At 53.8% G+C, this 20,166-nt stretch overlaps 1 protein-coding gene across 2 annotated transcripts in view; it reads right to left on the bottom strand.

Moving 5' to 3' along the window:
• Positions 1-1,175: 1,175 nt before the first annotated feature.
• Positions 1,176-20,166, bottom strand: part of Card10 (caspase recruitment domain family member 10) — a 28,184-nt gene continuing 9,193 nt past the window's right edge. The window contains exons 5-20 of one of the 2 annotated variants that reach the window (XM_028789934.1): positions 19,337-19,492; positions 18,385-18,510; positions 16,162-16,353; positions 14,959-15,084; positions 13,915-14,030; positions 13,013-13,041; positions 12,521-12,644; positions 6,915-7,074; positions 6,569-6,680; positions 5,903-6,146; positions 5,702-5,771; positions 4,838-4,931; positions 3,708-3,866; positions 3,474-3,589; positions 2,950-3,062; positions 1,176-2,323 (exon numbers count right to left, since the gene is read on the bottom strand). In XM_028789934.1, coding sequence (XP_028645767.1) covers positions 2,086-2,323; positions 2,950-3,062; positions 3,474-3,589; positions 3,708-3,866; positions 4,838-4,931; positions 5,702-5,771; positions 5,903-6,146; positions 6,569-6,680; positions 6,915-7,074; positions 12,521-12,644; positions 13,013-13,041; positions 13,915-14,030; positions 14,959-15,084; positions 16,162-16,353; positions 18,385-18,510; positions 19,337-19,492 — 2,175 coding nt within the window. In that variant the 3' untranslated portion in view covers positions 1,176-2,085. The remainder of the gene's footprint in view (positions 2,324-2,949; positions 3,063-3,473; positions 3,590-3,707; positions 3,867-4,837; positions 4,932-5,701; positions 5,772-5,902; positions 6,147-6,568; positions 6,681-6,914; positions 7,075-12,520; positions 12,645-13,012; positions 13,042-13,914; positions 14,031-14,958; positions 15,085-16,161; positions 16,354-18,384; positions 18,511-19,336; positions 19,493-20,166) is intronic. The other variant, XM_028789933.1, reaches the window with a different exon arrangement.

The raw sequence follows: 20,166 nt of genomic DNA on the forward strand, positions 1-20,166 counted from the left end.
ACAACCCTCCTTCCCAGCCTCCAAGCCTAGACCTTCTCTTTCTGTCTTCCTGCTGTACAGTGTATTTTACATATTTATTGTCTTACTCATGATACTACTAGAGCCGGGGATTTCTCTTTTGTTGACTATCCAGAGCCCAGTACGGTGCCTGACACATACTGGGCACTCAATCAACATTTGTTAATTATGTTAATTAAGCACAGGAAAGTGCTTTGGCAGCTGTGAATGGATCTAGGCCTGCTAAGGCTTCTGACACACTAGGACAATGAGGTGTCAGCCTCAGCCGGCCCCCTTCACAGCCTGCCTCCTCAGAAAAGTGCTACCAGGGAAAAACCTAGGCTCGGTGCTGGGTTCTGATCCCCAGCTAGGGCCACAACCTGGCTGTGTGGTTTTAGGCAAGATACCTCTATCATTTACAAAATGATGGTGAGGGCCTGCAAGATAGCTCAGCGAGTAAGGGTGCTTGCCACCAAGCCTAATGACCAGAGTTCAATTCCCAGGGACATGCCCACTCCCGCAAGTTGCCCTATGGCCTTTTGTGCATTGCCACAGCAAATTCCTTAAAGAAAGGGATCTCAGGGCAGGTGAGAGGGCTCAGCAGGTGAAGTAGCTTGCTGACGGGCTGACTGCCTGAGTTTGATTCCCAGGACCCACGACGAAAGAGTTGAAGGGGCTCCCGAACGTTATACACACACTGCACTCTTGCTCCTGTACACACACAATAAACATTTTTGCTAAGTGAAATCCTAACCTCAAAGCCCGGGGGCACCTCTTCCAGTCTGTCTCTCTGGACTGCTCCCCCTGGAGGCGACCATCCTCACTCTCAGGGAAACTGTCTCAGGGACATCCAAACACCCACAATTTGCTCTGGATCTCCTGTACTCAGAGGCTGGGTTCCTTAAGCCACTCCTGGCCTGCTGGCTTCAGTGACCTGAGCAGAGGACACTCTTGATGAGGAAGGCAGGGCTGAGGGTCCCACCCACCTGGCACTGGGGCAGGTAAGGTGACTCCAGCACAGATGGTGGACGTCTCTAGGAGAAGCCAAGGGAAATGTGACCCTCCCCACAAACTGAGCAAACTGGCTGGGACCTGAAAGGTGGAATCCACCAGTGCTGGGGATGGGGACAAAGAGGAGTGGTGGGACAGGGGCCCCGGGCCAGGGATGGAAACAAGCATAAGGTCACCAACTTCTATGACAAACTTTAATGACTCATTGTGTGCAGCTTGAAAGAAAAGGCCCGGGAATTACCCACAAGCCTAACATTCGAATGGCCTAGCAGCACCGCCACCCTGGCCTCCTAGAGGCAGGTGGGGGACAGAAAGCCAGCGGGAGAACATGTCCTGGTGTGCTGGGCAGAGCACACATTGGTTAGTGCCAGTGTCACAGGATGGTGATGTTTACACAGGATGAGAGATGACACACAGAAGGAGACGTAAGAGTAGGAGCTGACCAGGGCAGCCGTGGTATCTGCACGACAGCACACACAGGAAATGCCAGTGGACTGTGGAAGCCACATGGTGCTGGGCAGGGCTGGGTGCACAGACCCAGGTTGGGGACCCCAGAGACCTTGTGTGCCCAGGTGGAGGGACAGAACTGGAGATCCATGAGGAAATGTGTGCAAAACTGAACAATGGTGTGAGAACTCTATTCCAGGGCAAGTGTGTAAGGAGAGGGCACAGACACACACATAAGACACACAAACAGAAACATGGGACATTGGAGCTAGTGAGGAGACCAGAGCAGCAGGTGAGGGACAGGTACGTGGGCTCCTATAGCCTGTGCAGAACCAATGACAAACTCTGGTGAGAGCCCAGGACCAAGGTCCCACATTGGAGAGTCCATGGGGGACAAGGAAGGTCCCAACTAGGGAAGGTCTGATTCCACTAGAGACACAGGGTCTCCTCTGCTGGCCGCCTTTCCAGCACAGGTGTGAGACCATGTATAAACGGTGAGTGTCCAGGCACCGGCTGGAGGAGGACCAAACACTGGCTGGAGGAGGCCCAGGCATCTGATGGAGGAGGCCCAGGTATCTGACAGAAGAGGTCTGGACAGTGGCTGAGAGAGGATGAGCATCAGATGGATCCTCAGGCCTCACTGCTGCTGCCACTGCCCCCTCTGCTGCTGCCTCGCTCCACCCACACAAGGCGAGCCTGTTCCTGCAAGATTCGGCCACGCACCACCTTGGCCAGCTCCTCTGCATGGCCCCATGCATGGGCAGGCACCTGCACCCAGGAACACGGCAGTCCCCAGAGCCACTGTTCTGAGCCCCGGCACTGACGGAGCAGCTCTGAATCCCGCCAGCCTGGTCGGCCCAACAGGCCCCTGCAGAGGAAGGGGGTGGTCAGAGCTGACTGCACATGTGCATTCACATACATAGACACACACAATACACATATGATACATGCTCGGTATACATTATATGCACACACATACATGACAGACAACACACATAGCAGATATCAATACATACTGATACACATACACACATAACTACAACACACATGATACAACAGAAGCACAATGTCTATATGACATATGATATGTACACAATAGTATGTATTGTGTGGCATGCCTGATTTACACATGCCATAAAAGTTACACATGTGATTCACACTATGTATGATACTCAGAAAAGATACACTTTTAATGCATTATACATCCATGATACACATATAACACATACCCAGAACATACACACACATGATACACGTTATACCCATGATACATGTATGATACATGCATATCTATGAGACACATAGTACAAACACCTATGATACATACATATACATACACATGACCTACCTCTGTTACAGACCTAACCCTCTCTAAAGATAAACACCCACAATACACGTAAATAATACAAGCACACACAGATGGACAGGCAGACAGGTGGCAGGTGCAGAGAGAGACGCTTCCAGAGAAGGCACCCACACACGGCCACCACTCACCTGATCTCACGGATATTCTTCTCAGTCACCTCCACATGGATGACGATGGGGTAGACCTCGCTGTGCACCAACTCCCGCACTCCCCGTGCACCCAGCTCTAACAGACAGTGCTTCTTTTCAGACAGAGACAGGCAGACAGACAGTTTACTCCTGGGCCCACCCTTCCCTGCTGTACCCACCCTGCTACCACCTCCCAGGGGAAAGTCCTGCTTCATCATCAGTAAAGAACCAAAAGAAACTGGAGACCCAGACTCAGGAGTGGGCTGGGGAAGATCAGGTCCCTGTGAACCTGGGTCTCTATTCTCAACCCCATCAGCTACACCCCTGCACCTCCAGCCAGCAAGCAGGGCAATGGAAGCTCAGGAATAAGGATGCTCAGGTAAGAGATAACAGCCCAACCCTCAAGTAACCACCAAGGGTCATTGTCCCAACCAAACCAGCACAGGGAGGACACTGAGGAGCCCGAGGCATGGCCCAGATGCTGGTTCTTGTCCCAGAGGCAGCCTTGCCCCTTTGGCACTTACCTTCCCAACAGACTCCTGGATGGCACGGATCCTGCTGCCCAGCCCAGCAGTGGCAGGCCAGGCTTTGGGGGCTCCAGGAGCCGAGGATGTACACTGCTCCTCTCCAGAGAGGCTTTCTGTGGAGAACAAGGACATACATGACTTGGGGCCACAGGCTTGGCTGTCCAGGGCCACCCAGATGCACATCCCTCTACCCCGTACCAAGATAGCCACCCACCCAGGTGGCAGGCTCACCTGCAGGGCACACTTGGAAGTCCAGTCTGGAGCTGGGCAGATCCAGCAGGTTACGGATGAGGCGAGGTGCCAGGCACTCAGGCAGGAGCACCACAGGCCGCAGGGCAGACACCAATAGTGGCCGCACCAGGCTGTAGGGTTTTAGGCTTCGCTCCGGCTCTGTGGAGGAGAGGGGTATGAAAGAGGAGAGGGGCTCCACAGGGTCCGTAAGTCAAAATCACATTCTGCCACCTATTTTCCCTTTCTGCGTCCTGTTGTGCTTGTATACACACACACACAAACACACACACACTCAGAAAAGACCTGGAGCTCTTGCAGAAGGCATCTTTCTGATCCTGTCTCAGGTCTGCCCCCTACAGGCCACTCTGCACTTAGCACCTAGGGAGAGGCTTCCAGCCTTCGACAAGATCATGTGACTCCCTGCTTTCAATGCTCTGCTGACTTCCCAACATCCCAGGGCAAAGGTCACATCCTCCTAGGAGTAACAAAAGCTCTGCATGAGAGCCGGGGAGAACTCAGCGTCCGGCTTGCTCTTGCTTAGCTGCTGGCAATGTTGGGGCTTTCGCCTGCAGCTCAAGAGCCATGCAGCCACCCCAAGTTCAAGTCACACCTTCCTAGGTCGCTAGCACATGCTACTGGGCACCTGGCTCTAACTACACTCACTGTCTTATCTGCTAGTGTCCTGGGGTTGCTGAGTAGCCTGGACTCCGGAGAGGCTCTCCACACCCATCTACTGTAACCACCCTCCTCCAAAGACACCATCCGCACGACTCCTGTGACTGCATGGCCTTCACCTCCTGCCAGGAGTAAGCTCCTCCCCCTCTTAGGAGGCTCCAGTCTCTTCCAAAATCTTCCCTCACCTCTGCAACCCGGTGCCCCTTGGAAGTGCCGGTTTCTCATCTGGCTCCTCCCCAGACCCTTTCTCTCCTCAGTGTGGTGGGTGGTACTAGTCGTCAACGCTCCTCAGAGTCACACACAGAAACACACCATCCCTACCCATGGGCTCTCTTCAATCCATCGCACCATCAGGGGGCCTTGTCGCTCAGAACTGTTCTGCTGCCAAGCCAGGGGCCACCCAGAGGCACACTGGGCACTTGAGCAGAAGGGATGTCCCGTCCCCTCAGACTCACCTGAGCAGGATTCTGTGTGTAGCTGTTCTGCTGAGTCTCCAGCAGTGCCTCCTGCAGGCTTGGGCCTCACCAGCCCCAGGGCTCGCTTCTTCAGCTACATGGACAAGGAAGATTGTCACAATCCATCCCAGCAACGAGAGAAAGCTAAGGCGTCCTGACACTGCAATTCAGACTCAACAGGTCCGCATATAGCCTCATCCACCTCCCCTCCTATCTCATTCCCCCCCCCACCCTGTATTATTGTTCCATTCACTCTACACACACCCCCGTCCCTCATTCCCCAACCTCATCCTCAGCCTAGTTCAGCACAGTCTCTTCTCCAATGAACTAACAGCAAATCCTTGGGTAGGAAAACCAAGGGCACTCACACTATTTAGCCCAAGCCTGACAACCATGGAGCAAGCCCAGGGGCCGGCCCTGGGCCCCAGACATGCACAGACTCATAGAAGCTGCCTGCTGTCCAGGAGGCAGGTGAACAGCAGAGGGGGGAGCATGCATGGCTGCATGCTCTTCACAATCCCCCTGAACACACACTCCCTGGCAATGGGGTCTCCCAGGGACCTTATCAAGGGACCTCACTTTACCATGGGCACAGTGGTGACCCACCCTAGGAACTGAAAAAGAGAAAATGGCTGTTCTCTGGTGCCCACTGTGTACTAGACATAGACTAGTCAGGCCCATTCCATACATCTCATCTCTCAACCATCCTGCACAGGAAAACTAATGTTCTGTTTCCTGGGCACCTAGGAGATCAATTATGGTCAAAGAGGCCTCCCCTGTTCTCTCTCCTCAGGGATGACAGAATACTCGGCCTGCCCCTCCCTCCACTGCCGGTGTCTCTCCCTGGCTGTCACCCCTGCTTACATTATTTCGAGGGCTTCGGTGTCTGCTAGAGAGCAGGTATTTTTCCTGGACTTCTAGAAGCTGCTGAGCTCTGCAGGAGGAAGGTTGGGTCACACACATGAAGAGAAAAGTAAGCCTCTGTCTCCTCCAAATCATCCTGTCCCAGGAGGCAGTGAGGAACTCCTTGGGAAAGAGGGCCCCACCCCAGTCTTCCAGTATCACCTCTGATAATTGGGCACGGTGCCTCGGTCGAGGTCCCGTAAGGTGAGGGTGTCCACTCGAGTACAGAACCACTCCTGCCTCCGCTTGTAGGCTGGATCCACCAACCGCAGGATCTCTTGGGCTTTCACACAGAGGGCGTGGGGATCTGCCCGCTCCGGCAGGGAGAAGTTGGCTCGAATGTAGAAGGGTTCAGCACCTGGTCCCTTTGCCCAGGCGTCCAGGGCCTCGTGGAAGGACTGGCAGGCTGGGTTTGGCAGGGTAGGAGGACACAGGAGGCTCATGAGCCTAGGGATCAGCTTCAAGGGACATCGGGGGCTGATATGACCCTCTATAGACCTGGGCTGCAAGGACCTTCTTTGAGCACGGAACTTAGGTACAGAAGAGTTAAGTGATTTCCTTCAAGTTTTGAGTCTCCTAACAATCAGCCCCAGAACCCAAAAGGTCTCTGGACTCCCAATGCCATACCCCTTTCACTGTTGGTACTTACTAAATGCAGAAAGAGAACACATGTGCACACCAAAAAGAGGCCACAGCCCTGCATGGCACGGGGACACGGGCTTCTGCATCTACTTCTGAGCCCTTCTATTCCTACCCACATCCCAGACTGAAGGAGCCCTGACTGGCTGGGTCTCATGAGTTCAAGGTTCTCCCATAGCCCAGGCTTACCCTTTGAGTCCAGCAGGAAGGGGAGGGTGGAGGCCTGGTTCCAGGGCAAGGTCCTCTGCTGGGTCTCAGCTTCCAGGCCTGTCCCCTCCAGGCCACTGCCTTCTGCCCTTGCCTGAGCCCAAGCAGACAGTGAAGGATTTTAGGGATGTAGCTCTGTTGGGATGTTGTCACCATGCCCCACCCGCTACTCTACCAAATCAGATGTTAGTCACCGCAGGCTGAGGGCAGAGAAACGTCTACTTCAGTCAGTCCCCAGAATCCCCACTCGTGGATGCTGCTCCACCAACCAGTGTCCACCCTTGTTGAAGCAGGACTCCTGCCCCTAGATCAGGAAGAGGGATCTCACCTCTTTCTGTTCTGTCCTGGCTGACCCAGGCCCAGACAGCACCCTTCGAACCACCGCCCCAGACCATCTGTCCCCAAGGACTGGCAGGCTATCTGGACTTTTATCCTGGGGATCCAGGCCCCCAGGGGGACTCCAGCCGGACACTCGGATGGCCAGAGACCTGAGAAAAGGAGAGGGAGGTAAGGAATAAGAACCCAGTCAGCACTTTAACGGTATACCCAGAAAGCAGCCGTGACTGTACTGCCTGAACAGGCCATGAATCTCACCAAGGGCCAGTGGCCCTCAAGTTCCCTCTGCAACATCCTTCCCCCACTCCCAAGCCTGGCCATCTTGCTGCTGCTGCTGCTGCTTCAAAACTCAAGCTAGACACAGCCTCTCCCTTCCAGATACACCCGCCCACTAACCCTACCCCTACCCGGCAGCACCCCCTGCCAGGTTTTGTATTTTCTCTTCAGTTCTGCCCATTTCAAAGCCCTTCAGGTCCAGACAGCTGTGGAATCCAGCCTGTACCCCTAATACCAAACCCAGTGTCTAACCCGTTGAGGACAAAGGAACACAGCTTACAAGTCCAGGAGGGAGGAACCCTCTAACCTAAAAGCAGCTACAAGGGAGGGGTGCAGAGGGTAGGAAGAGGCTTCAGGGGAAGACACTGCTGGGTCCTATCTCAGTATGAAACCTTAGTGCTTTGTGACAGAGGGTGAGGAGTCAGGCTCTGGGGTGATGGGAGGTCTGCAGCACAGAGTACAGGATTTGCAGAAGGATCAAGAGCAGCAGCAGAGGCAGTAAGAGATTCCAGGTGCTACATGTGTCCCTAGCACCACAGTCAGCTCCTTACCAAGATTACCAACTTAAAATCCTGAGCAACAGCTCCCAGAAAAGCCAGCTGGAACCTGTATCTGTGTCACATGAAGGTGTCTCTCCATCCTATTCCCTGACATGAAGGGGGCCACTGACTGAGGCCACTGAATAAAGCCAAAGACATGCCAGGATCCCCATGACAGCAGAGTCCTGTCCATCCCTGAATGAGAACTGGTAGGGGCCCGATGGCCAGTCTCAAGCAAACTGACCCCAAAGTCTCTTCCATGAGCCTAAGGCTAGCCCAGTTACAGAGGAGATCCTCTTCTTTCAGCAGAGCCCCTCCCCCACCTCGAGGTAGTCACACTGCTCCCCCACCCCCCCACAGCAGGCACCTGTCCCCTCAGTTAAATCAAGAGCCAGGCCCCTGGGACCTGTCCTGGTTCATGGAGGCAATGTGGAAAGACCTAGGCAGAACGGGGAACTCTTGAAACTTGTCCAGTCAGCAGTTAGAGAAAAATATCCTGGAGGGCCCCAGTCTGTATCTATCCAACCTGTGACACACAGAACACCCTGGACAGCACTCAGTATAGCCCAACACAAAATCCTAAATTACTTAAAACATTAAGTTTTTTGGGTTTTTTGGGGGGGGGTGTTTTTGGGGGGGTTGTTTTATTGTTTGTTTGTTCTGCCATTTTCTAGAATTCAGTTGCACAGGGCATCAACTGTGTAGATGACAGCCTCCTGTTGAAATGTCAAAAGTTTTGAGCAGGCCTGCGCCAAACTTCCTCAACCATGGCCTGGACTCACAAGCATGAACAGGCTGCTTGTCCATAAAGTGAGGATGACAGTGACCCTCTGGCCGTGTGGGTGTGAGGGTCAGAAGGGTGAGGCAAGGAGATGTGAAGCCACTGTGGGCTGTGGAATTCCCCTGACCCTGACTAATTCTGCTCTTGGCAGAACAGGATACAAAATGCTATCATGCCTCTTCCAGTGAACTGGACCATAATCTATCTCCTACTCAGGGTCTTAGGTAGCCCAGGCTAGCTCTCTATGTAGTTGAGGATGACCTAGAACTTCTGATGCATCTACCCTCCCAACTGCTGGAATCACAGGTATGTATCACCATATCCAGCTTACACAGTGCTGGGGCTCTGTGCATCAGTAAGAAATCTCAGACGCATCTCCAAGCCTGGACCATTGTCTCATGAGCCTCTGATTTCAGATTCTTCCAGGTTTTCCTTTCCTGAGTACGAGGTCAGAAAAGCGGAGAGAGGAAAGTGCCATAGAAGTAAACAGCATCGTGGCCCAACTAAGCATAGATGTGCATATCCTACTCTGCAACCCCGGCTCACCCCAACCGCCAGTCATGAATGGAAATGTAGTGTGCTCTCAGCGTTATGGCCTCAAAGGAGGTACTCAAGAAACTGGCCAAGCTGCTGAGATGGCTCAGCAGGTAAAGGTACCTTCTGTCAAGCCTGGTGACCTGAGCCCCATCTCTGACCCACAGGACAGAAAATGAAAATCAAATCCCACAAGCTGTCTTCTGACCTCCACATCTGTGGCATGCATGAGACACACACAGACACACATACATTAAATAAACAGAAGATAATTTTAAAACAATGCTTTGCTATTCCCTATTGTCAGGTGGGACTGAGGACAATTCCATTGGTCAGATCTCCCCAACTGTTGAAAAACCAAAGACTGCTGCCATCACTCAGAACTGCTGATCTCGGATTCCTCTCACACCCCTGCCCACCCCGTGACCTAACAATTAATTTCTGGCACCCCACCTCTGGAACACCGTGGACAACCACCCTTCCTTCCCAGGGTCCCCAAGGACTCTGCGAACTTCTCTGAGCCTCATACGCAGGCAGCCTGCTCTGGGCACTTGCCAGCGTCTGGGAACTACCTGGGGCTAGGTGGGATCAGTGTGCAGAGGTCCCCTTATTTGGGACCTCAGTGGATTCAGAGGAGCTGGTCCTGACCCCAAGTCTAAGGTCCTGGGGTCTGGGAGAGACAGGGGCAATCCAACTCCTAGAAGGGATCCCAGACCCTCCCTGTCTTGTCAAAGAACCCGTCATTTCTGCCAACAATGAGTGATAATGGGTTATGTGGCCTGTGAGTGTCCCTGTCCCAGAGCACTGTGGGAAGATCTCCAGGCTGTACGTGTGACAGATCTGCACCAGTCAGAGGCCGAAGCCTGTCACACAGACTAGAACATTAATGCTTCTGACAATGATGCTATCGTGTTGGAGATGTGGGAAACTGAGGTACAAAGACGTTATCACTTCCCAAGGATGGTACAAATAGTGGGCAGTGGACCTGGACAGAGAGTGTTACAACTTCCTCTGTGTGTGGTCAGAAGGTTCTAGAGATCTCTAAGACCATGAGAGTAGAGACAGGTTCTGCAGACAGAGACAGCAGACCAACTTTCTCCAATGCTCTCCCAGTACCCAGGGCCTCGCACCATTCTTAGGCTCCCCCTACCGTCTCCTCCACCCAGACATCCATCCACTGATCTTCTAGCTCTACTCCACAGTGCCTGACTGATCCTGCTCTGCCCTGTCCCCTAACAAAGGAGTGGAGAGGCTGGAGGGGGTGACAGAGTTGGCAACTAAGAGACTCAAGATCTATGTATACGACCCCCTCCCCAACATGTACACAGCAGACGGTAGGCAGGCAGGTGTGCCCAAACTATACCAGCCTCCAGTGGCTTTGGACAATTCCTGCCCAGGTTCTGGGATGGAAAGATAGCTCAGTAAATAAAGCACTTGCCGCACAAACTTCAGGACCGGGGGTCTGGATGCCTAGTGCCCACGTGAAAGCAAGGCACTGCGTCTGTAGCATCGGTGCTGGGGAAGCAGAGACAGAAGGATCCCAAGAGTTTACTGGCCAGCGGGTCTAGCCAAACAGTGATGCATCCGATGCATCCTTCATCCCGGGACGCAGGGATTAACATGGACAGCCATGCGAGGAAGTCACCAATTTCAACTGTGTCCTCCACACCTGAACACATATGCCAGCATGCAGACATACCTGTGTGTGCAGACATTTCCATATTCTACTACATAGACCATGCCTCCTTGCACACACACCCGTACGGGCTGTGCACAGCCACTGTAGTAGCTAGAATACCCAAGACCGAGCCAGGTACTGTTTAATTCAGGACTCCTGGAGGGGGGCGTGGGGTGAAGGACCTGAGAAACAGGCATTGTCACAGATCTACAGCATACACGGAAATTAACTGGCCTGCCCAAGCCCACAGGGGAGCAATAAACAGCAAGATTTGAACTCAAGGAATTAGGTACAGAGCCAGATCTTCTCCACCTCACCATAGCCATATCCTGGGACCCAAGTGGGTCACCCTGACCTGCAGTTAGGTGAGGGCCTGTCCCCCTTTCTCTTTCAGCTACCAGAGCCCACAGCCTGGTCTGTGGTTTTCCTCCAACTCCCTCTTCCCCAGAACTGCATGAGCAGGAGAGGAGACCCAGCCCAAGCCCAGGAGGATTGAGCCAGAGCCTCGGTTCCCGGTACTACATCCTGGCGACCCCTGGAAGACAGCCAGGACTCTGCTCCAAGCTAGGCTGGAGGAAGGGCCACAGCAGGCAGGAAGGGAGGCACCTCCGCCCCTTCCCCCATAAGCATGTCCTGCACCAGCCAGAGACAATGTCACACTGGGCCCACTGCCTACACTGGGATTGCAACAGGAGCAGGGGGTGGGGGTGGCTGGGTGGGGTGCTGGAGGCCTGGCCAAGCTGTCTCTTGGAGGCAGGAGGCCTCTGGTCCTGCCCTACCCTGATCTGTTTAGCTTGACATTCCCCTACCCCTAAACCCCACCTCACACTGGCTGGTCTTTAGTGTTTCCTAAGGCTTTCCAAAAACCCAAGTGCAGTCCCTGAAGACGCTCCTAGGACTTTTCAGCCAAGTGGCCTCAAGCGAATTCATCAGCATGTCTGAGCTTCGGTTCTGTAGTTTATGAAATAAGGACAATCAGAACAACACTTTGTCCCAGGAGTGAAGCAGCTGTCTTGGCGCGGAACGGCAGTGGAACATCCCGGGCATCTAATTCACACAAGCCAAAGTCCGCATGTCCAAGCCTTAGTCATGGCATCCACTGGGACTCATCTGACCTGAACTCTCCGCTTCCCTCTCCCCGTCTCCCCTCCTCACTGACTCCAGACCCTCCCCTGGCCAACCTTCCCTGTTTTTCCAAAGCAGCTCTGAGTTCAAAGGTCTTGTGGCCTAGGGTGGGAGTGGGGAGGGGAGGGAGTGTCCTTTCCTCATGGACCAAGTGGGTCATTTTCAGGGCATCCTGCCCTAATGTTTTGTAACTTCTGTTTTGGGTTTGTAGCCACAACAGCTACAGGGGCTCCTGTGGTGGCCCTGGCCATTGTAAGTGGCTCAGTGGCTCATCCGAGTCCTGCCCACAAAGAACTCAGAGCAGAGAGGAGTATCTAGAAAGATGGTGGGATAAGGGCAATATGGGAGACAAATTCTGTACCTGCCAGAGCTGGATGCTTTGTTCACATGGACTAGAAATTTCCAGACACCCACATGCAAAAGAGATCATGGTTGCCTTTAGCCCGTGAGGAAACCGAGGCCCAGGGAGCAGAGATTAGCCAGGGCTCACACAGCACAGGCAACAGGAACAGAATCTGAATCCTGGGGCTGCCACTGTCTGAAGGCTGTACTGTTCATGGATGCCTGGAAAAGAGGTGTGGCCTGCTGCCACCCAGCTGAGACCTGGACCCTCTGCAGCCCTGTGACACCCAAACCCTACTCTACCATCCTGGAGAACGGCATACCTATTGAGGAAGTCCAGGCCACAGCCCCGGGCCAGGAGGCCTTCTGGCTTTCCCAAAGGCCACACGCTGTCAGATGAGGATGACGAAGAGAGGCCGGGGGACCAGGGCTTAAGGGTCACACTCCCTGGGGAGGAAGAGGGAGGTCAGGAATTTGGACAACAGAGACAACTGAAGGCAACGAAAGAGGGATTGGCAGGCTAGTGGCCCCAGGAGCACAGGGTTGGGACAGGGCTGCAGGATGAGGCTCCAGTTTCCTAGAGGAGGAAGAGGTAGGCCGGAAGTGAAGGGCCACACATGACACGCTCAGGAGCAGGTGTAAACTCTGGAGGACCCTATTTCTTAGGAGCCTCCCACACAGCTTCCATGACCGGTCAGGGGCACAGACAGGCCACAGGGGAGGGAACACGGGCCAGAAGAGGAGGTACACACAGGATCTAGGCCAGTGGCAAGGAACTCCCCAAAGTGAGCCTCCCCCAGGGCCCTGGGAATTACCTGTGATATCCGACATGCTGCTAAAAGACCTGAACAGAAAAGAGACAGAGGTGGCAAATGAGACCCATGACATTTTGCCCCACCTCGTATCTCAGTATCCCAGCAAACACTGACCAGGACCCAGGCCCAGGGCACCCAGGCCACCCAGCCCCCTAAAAGCACAAGGCATGGAGTTCAGTGCTTTGATCAGTAGTTGGCTTATCCTCCACTGCTGCCTCCCCTTACTCTCCACCCTCCATTGCCTTCCATCACCCTCCCCTGCGACCTTTGGTCCTTGGCTCCTACTTGTACTTCCTGAGCTGGACCAGTCTCCTCACAGTCACCCCTGTGAGAGCAAGCCACTCTACAGCAAGACTGTGGGCACCACAGCCTCCCTCAGCCCAACCTCCCATCAGGAGGCCACTTAGAGGGGGAAGACAGTGATGGGAAGGACCAGGAGACAGGAAATCCCACATCCTGCTCTGGCCATTACGGATGTGGCTGGGTTTTCTGACCTGCTTGCTGCTGCTGCTGCTGCTGACTGACTGACTGACTGACTGACTGACTAAAGCTGGGACCTGGCTTTCTTGCTTTGCATACCCTGCCCGTGGAATCTTCTACATCCCCAACCTGAGCCAGCCCAGTTTCTAAGGTTAAGAATCTGTGGCTCTCAGGCTGCCTGCAATGAATTTCCCACCCGAGCACTGGGCTGCAGCCGAGCCCACTCTGCTGTTTGGCCTTAACCTGACCCAAGCTGGTTCCTCTTTGAACTTCACTGTTTCTAGGACTCTGACAGATTCAGGGCAATCCAGCAAGAGGACTGCTGGTCCTGCCTGACTCTGGCAGCTGAACTCAGAGGATGTGTCAATCAGGACCCAGCAACCCTGCCCCATGAGGAGCTCCTGCTCCCTCCAGCAAGCTACCTCTTAGGGGGCTCCGGGTCCTCCTCACGCTGCCGGCGGAGTATGGAGCCAGCGCTGGGTGGAAAGGGCAGGATAGAGAGCCGGTTGATCTCCTTCTCGCTGTCTGTGGCTTCCTCCTGCAAGCCCAGCATAAGGCCTGCTCATCTCCAGCCCACCCATCCCAGCCCTCGGCTCTCAGACAAGACCTGAGGCTCAGGACAAAGGAAAGGAATATGAGACTACAGCGTATGAGGGCTCCCCAAACCTGCAGGCTCTGGGAGAGCCTTAGCCAGCAAAGAGCCTCCTGAGCAAGCACGCTCTCTTGCACTCTGACATTCTCTCTTTCCCTCTGTCTCTGTTTCTCTCTCTCTCTCTCTCTCTCTCTCTCTCTCTCTCTCTCTCTCTCTCTCTCTCACGCATGCATGCACGCACACACACACACACACACACACACACACACACACAGAGGCATGGTGGCATACACTGGTAATCCCAGTGATAGGCTAATCAGAGAGCTTCAGGTCCCAGGAAGAGAGTGTCTCCAAAAATGACTAAGAGTCAAAGAGATTGCTCAATGGTTAAGAGTTTGTGCTGCTCTCAGAAGATAAAGCCCCGTTCCCGGCACCTATATCAGACACCCACAACTACCTCCAACTCTAGCTCCAAGGGGACCAGACATCTCTGGATTCTGAGGCTATCCGTTCTCACGTACACACATCCCCACACAGATATGCACATACGTGTATAATGAAAAATAAAAATAATCAAATAAATTAAAGAAAAAAACTAGGTGGATGACTCCTGAAAAAACGACACCCAAGGCTGACCTCTGGTCTCCACATGCACACACGTGTACTTGCACACACATGTGTACTTGCACACACATGAACATGCAGAAACACCTGCACACAAATATACATTTAAAAATAAAAGGTTCTCAGCCTCCATGGGCCTTGCTGTGCTTGTCTATGACACGCAATGGCTGGCAAACTGGACACAGTGGACATATTGGCAACATAGGGAAGTCCCATGGTTCCCTGTGTTTTGGGGTAGGTGACAGCTTACCGAGGTGTGGGGCTCAGATCCTCCAGCTTCCCCTGTAGCTTCCGGGCCTCCCAGTGGCGATGGGAACTCGCTGAGGCTCCAGGTGCTGCTAAGGTTGGAGCAGAGGGAGTGGGAGGAGGTGCACGCCTGCCAGAGGGTGAGGCAAGGGAGGAGGTAAACAGGCCGAGCCCAGGCTGGCCAGTCTGGTCTACACACCCGCCACGTGCCAGGCACAAGGAAGATACAGGCACAGGATGCCAGATCTGGGCTCTCCTAGACCCCGTGCCACAAAAAGACAAGGACTACAAGCCAGCAGCAGAACAAAATCATCCCAAACGTGAGGGCAGCAGAAGAAATGTGCCCTGAGCAGAGCACGAGAGGCCCCACCGCGCCTGGCACATCAGTGTGTTCCAGGAAAGGTGGGATTTGAGCTGCAGACTCAGAATATGGGGGTACAACGTAGGTACACTTGGGAAGGATGATCTGGGCAGATGCACGTGCAAAGGTCCTGAGGCAGGACCATGACTGAGTCTAGGATTTGCAATACTAAGATCCCACAGGACCAAGCTAAGTGGATGGGAGAAACCCAACCTACTGAGCCTAGGAGGCACAACCAGTCTGTCTTTACCTTAGAGCAAAAGGTTCTAACACATAAGAGGTCACATACATATGCCTCTTCCTCCTTCTACTCCTCCAGGCTCAGGAGCTCATCACAAATGACCAAAAACAGGAAACAGAGCTCCCGGCAGAGACTGAGGACCACTGCCTGACTTCCCAGGGGTCTAGGCCCCGTGCCAGTACCACCTGACGGTGTGAGCTACAGCAGACCTCTGGCCATCTCTGAGCCCCACTCCAAGAGGACTGGAGCAGCTTTCTCTTGTGGGACTTCAAGACCCATGCCAGACTAGCCTAGCTGCCCGAGAGTCCTGTTCACCCGCCCTCAGGCATCCAGGCTTGCCAAGTGTTTACTGTTAGCTCAAACTATCCTGTGTCCCCAGAGCAGTCTCAGAAACCCAGGGGCCAGCCCACAACCTCATTGTTAATGTCAACCACAGTCCCACCCAGCTGAGGTCCCCCCTCAGGCCTCACAAGTCCCCAGCCCTGGCCTAGAGCTTACGGCTGAGACCCAGTCTTAAGCCAGCATATTTTTTTCCCCCATGAAACAAGGTTCCCCAAGTCCACAGCACCCCAGCCCTGGGGTGTTATATTTCTGGCCCCACTCACCTTGAGACAGGAACTGCCCTGTGTCCGCTGCAGCTGTGTCTCCAGCAAGGCTTTGGCCCCCTCCAGGCTGGTGACGGTGGTGAGCAGTTCATCCCGCTCCGCCTCCAGCCCCCGCACCTGCTTGCGGTACTGATCTTTCTCTATGAGGCTCTGAGAGTATTGCAATTGGATCCGGTCTCGGCTCTGGATTGCCTGGGGAGAACAGGGGAGCCAGCCTCTGAGGGAGTCGCGCCGCTGGCTCAGCGGGCTGGATAGAACAAGACTGATGCTGGCGCCTGTGGGTCACTTCCTTTACGGGGGCCCTGTGTTTAGCATCAGCTCGTTTCGTCTATACACAGACAGGCTAAGACAGCAGTTCTCAACCTGTGGGTCTCTATCTCCAAAACTATTCACATTATGATTCATAACAGTAGCAAAAATTAGAGTTATAAAGTAACAATGAAAATAATTGCATGGCTGGGGGAGGGGGGTGGTCACCACAACATAAGGAACTGCATTAAAGGGTGGCAGCGTTAGGGAGGTTGAAGACCACTGGACTAAGAAGCTGGATCACTGGTCTTACTGGCAGAAGAAAAAAACAACACCAGAGCTACAGGTGGCTCTGGCTGGGAAGGCCTAAATCCAGGAACACCTCACCCCTAATCTTAAGATGCTACTTCCAGCCGGGTGGTAGTGGAGTATGCCTTTAAACCCCAGCACTTGGGAGGCGGAGGGAGACAGAACTTTGAATTCAAGGTCAGTCTGGTCTATAAAGAGAGTTCCAGGACAGCCAGGGCTACACAGAGAAACCCTGTCTCAAAACAACAACAACAACAACAACAAAAGATACTTTCAAGAGATCTACTGTGGGGGCTGAAGAGATGGCTCAGCGGTTAAGAACTGCTCTTCCAAACATCCTGAGTTCAATTCCCAGTGTGGCTCATAGCCATCTGTAACAGGATTCGATGCCCTCTTGCATGAAGAGACCTAACTTTAATCACAACTTGGGTCCCGACAGGTGTCATGGGTCCAGTGCAGCGATGCTCTTCCCTCTCATGAAGAAGTCCCTGAGAGCTAGGCCCAGGCCCAGACTTGCTCAAGCTGCTTCTGAGGAAACTGGGATAAAAAGCCTGGAGGGCCAGGAAGAGCCTGATGGCCCCAAAGCACCGGAATCACAATACCAGGGATGATACCCCAAACCTGCATTCTAAAGCCTCCCAGGGGATCTGGAGGGCCATTCTAACACACGTGGTAGCTCAACAGCCTCCTGTCCTGCCTATACCGGTGCCTTCCCACACAGTGGTCAGGGGCAGAAAGGAACTGGTCTGAAGCCTCAGCTACCCTGTAGCCTTCACAGGACACAAGCCTGTGGTGCCAGGAACATAAAGCCAAAGCCTTTGGGAATTTCTCCATCAGCAAATATGTGCAGGTCCCTCCTCCATGCAGAGAACTGAGATGCAGGAGGATCTGGGAGGATCGCTCAAGTGCTCCATGGGAAAAGGCTCTTGGCTGCAATCCAAGGACCCCTGTGTGATTTACCAAGGGCCTGGGCCCTGCTCCAATGCTGCCTGCCTGTGTGATCATCAAAAAGGTGGACCCTCTCTGGGCCCTGTGCAATAAGAGGACTGTAGCAGCGTCTCTGGGCGTCTGTGAGGCCTATATTGACTGGTGGGCATCTTCTGAGGCCCCTGTTTCCAGCACACTCACAGGCTTGCTCGGGTCTATGTGAAGATGCTTACCAGTCTCCTGACCTGCCAGCCTCATCTTAATTCACCAGCAAACTTTTAATGTCTCTTCCTCTTCCTCCTCTCCTTGCCCTTCCTCCTCCTCCCCCTGCTCCTCCTCCTCTTGATGCTCTTCCTTCTCCTTCTCCCTGTTCCTCCTCCTCCCCATTCCTCTTCCTCCCCTGCTCTTCTTCCTCCCCCTGCTCCTCCTCCTCTCCCTGCCCTTCTTCCTCCTCCCCCTGCTCTTCTTCCTCCCCCTGCTCCTCTTCCCCTGTTCTTCTTCCTCCCCTGCTCCTCTTCCTCTCCCCCTGCTCCTCCTCCTGATGCCCTTTCTCCTCCTTCTCCCCGTTCCTCCTCCTCCCCGTTCCTCCTCCTCCCCCTGCTCTTTTTCCTCCCCCTGCTCCTCCCCTGCTCTTCTTCCTCTCCCCCTGCTCCTCCCCTTCCCCCTGCTCCTCCTCCCCCTCCCTAAATCAGAGCCAGAGACTGGATGAGGGGTGCCACTCAGCAGGCTGCAGCTCACCTGGTCCCGCTCTTTCTCAATCTCCTCCAGCTGGGCCAACACAGTGGCCATGCGGTGCTTATAGAGGTCACAGTCTTTCAGCAGTGTTCGATGTTTGAGCCGCAGATCCTCCATCTCTTGCAGGTACTGTGGGCAGGGCAGGTGGGCCAGGCTCAGAACCCCAAAAACCCAGGAACAGGCACCCATCTCTACATTGGGATATCCTCAACCATTGTCTTTGTGGCACTGAGCCTCAACTCCCTGAGTCGTCAAATGGGCTTGGTAGTGCCAACAGCACCCTCCACGCCAACTGTGGTCTCGAATGGAGACTTCAGCCCTCAGCCTCCATCTTCTCAGCTCCCATAGGCGCTACAGCCTACGGCTCTGTGAAGTGCTTTAGGGTCCCAGGTGTACACCCTGTGCACCTGCCTGCTATAAACACCCTCTCCAGGAATGGAAGCCTTGGAGTTGAGGATTTATTTGTTATTTATAAGTATGTTTATAAGTGTGTTTGGTTGGGGGTGGAGATAATCATAAATGCAGATGTCGACAGGCAACAGACAGACAAGAGAGAGAGCAGCTACCACTTACCAGCCCCTGGGAGCAACCTGACATGGGTGTTCAGTACAGAACTTGGGTTTTTTTTTTGCTTGCTAGGCAAGCACTCTGCCACTGAGCTCAATCCCCAAACCCTGTGGGTTGTTTTGTTTTGGTTTTGTTTTTTTAAGATTTTTCTTTTCCTTTTACAGAGTCTTAGATGTGTTTATCATTGAATCTGCGATGCCTAAACAGGCTCTATTGACACACAAGGATTAATCAGTGGGGATGAATGAGCCCCGTGCCTGCTGAAGACACCAATGGCAGGCTGCTAGGGTATACCCACCATGCCTGGCAGTATCCCCCTCCTAGGCCAGGACATTTAGTAGAAGTTGGTGGATTGGAATGGGAGTGGGGAGGCGGGCAATGGTCCTACCTTGTCCCGCAGTTCCTCTGCCCACTGTAACTCGCTCTGCACAGCGTGAAGCTTCTGACACAGCTCCTGTCTGCTGTCCTGGGCTTCCTTCCAGTCATGCTCCAGGATGTCCAGCAGGATGCGTTCAGAGCCTGCAGCTCCTGGCCGACTCATCTCCTGCAGGGTAAAGTGGGAGACCACCTCAACCCCTGGCCCTCCATCCCCACCTTAGGCACATGGAGGAAGGGCGACACACATCCCTCAACTCTCCAAATCAGCCAAGTGTCTACTGTTCCAGGCTTGGCACCTGGACCTCGGTTTCCCTATGTGGAGAGTGGTATGGCCCCTCCAGCCCCACTGTCTTCTAGAAGATGTGTGCTGCTCAGAGAGAGTGGATGAAGAAGGTGTCCTCTGAGCTCAGCCAGGACCCTGGTCACCAACAAAACCCTAGCCCACTCTCATTTCTCTGGCCCCATACCAGAGCACTATTCCCCAAGGCCTCTCCCTATCCCTCTGACTACAGGCTTCCAAGGGGCTGATCCTGAATCCAAGACCCTATCCCTAGGCCCACAGCTAATCAAGCACCTCCAATGCCACAAAATAAATAATGTTGTTTCCACTTTCTGTGTGGAACAATGGCAACTCCCCACTGCCAAGGACCTGAGAGAGGTCACCAAGCCGAGTCCTAGAACCACCTGGACCTAAGGGCTGTCTCAACCACTTCAGGGTCACAAATTCCAGAAAAGCTAGCTGTGAGTGGCACAGGTCTACAAGGTAAGCACTCAGGAGACTGAGACAGGAGGATCAGGAGTTCAATGCCAGCCTGGGCTACACACTGAGACTTGTCTCAA

Source organism: Grammomys surdaster, unplaced genomic scaffold (assembly GCF_004785775.1).
Source record: "Grammomys surdaster isolate TR1022 unplaced genomic scaffold, NIH_TR_1.0 125852, whole genome shotgun sequence".
NCBI lineage: Eukaryota > Metazoa > Chordata > Mammalia > Rodentia > Muridae > Grammomys > Grammomys surdaster.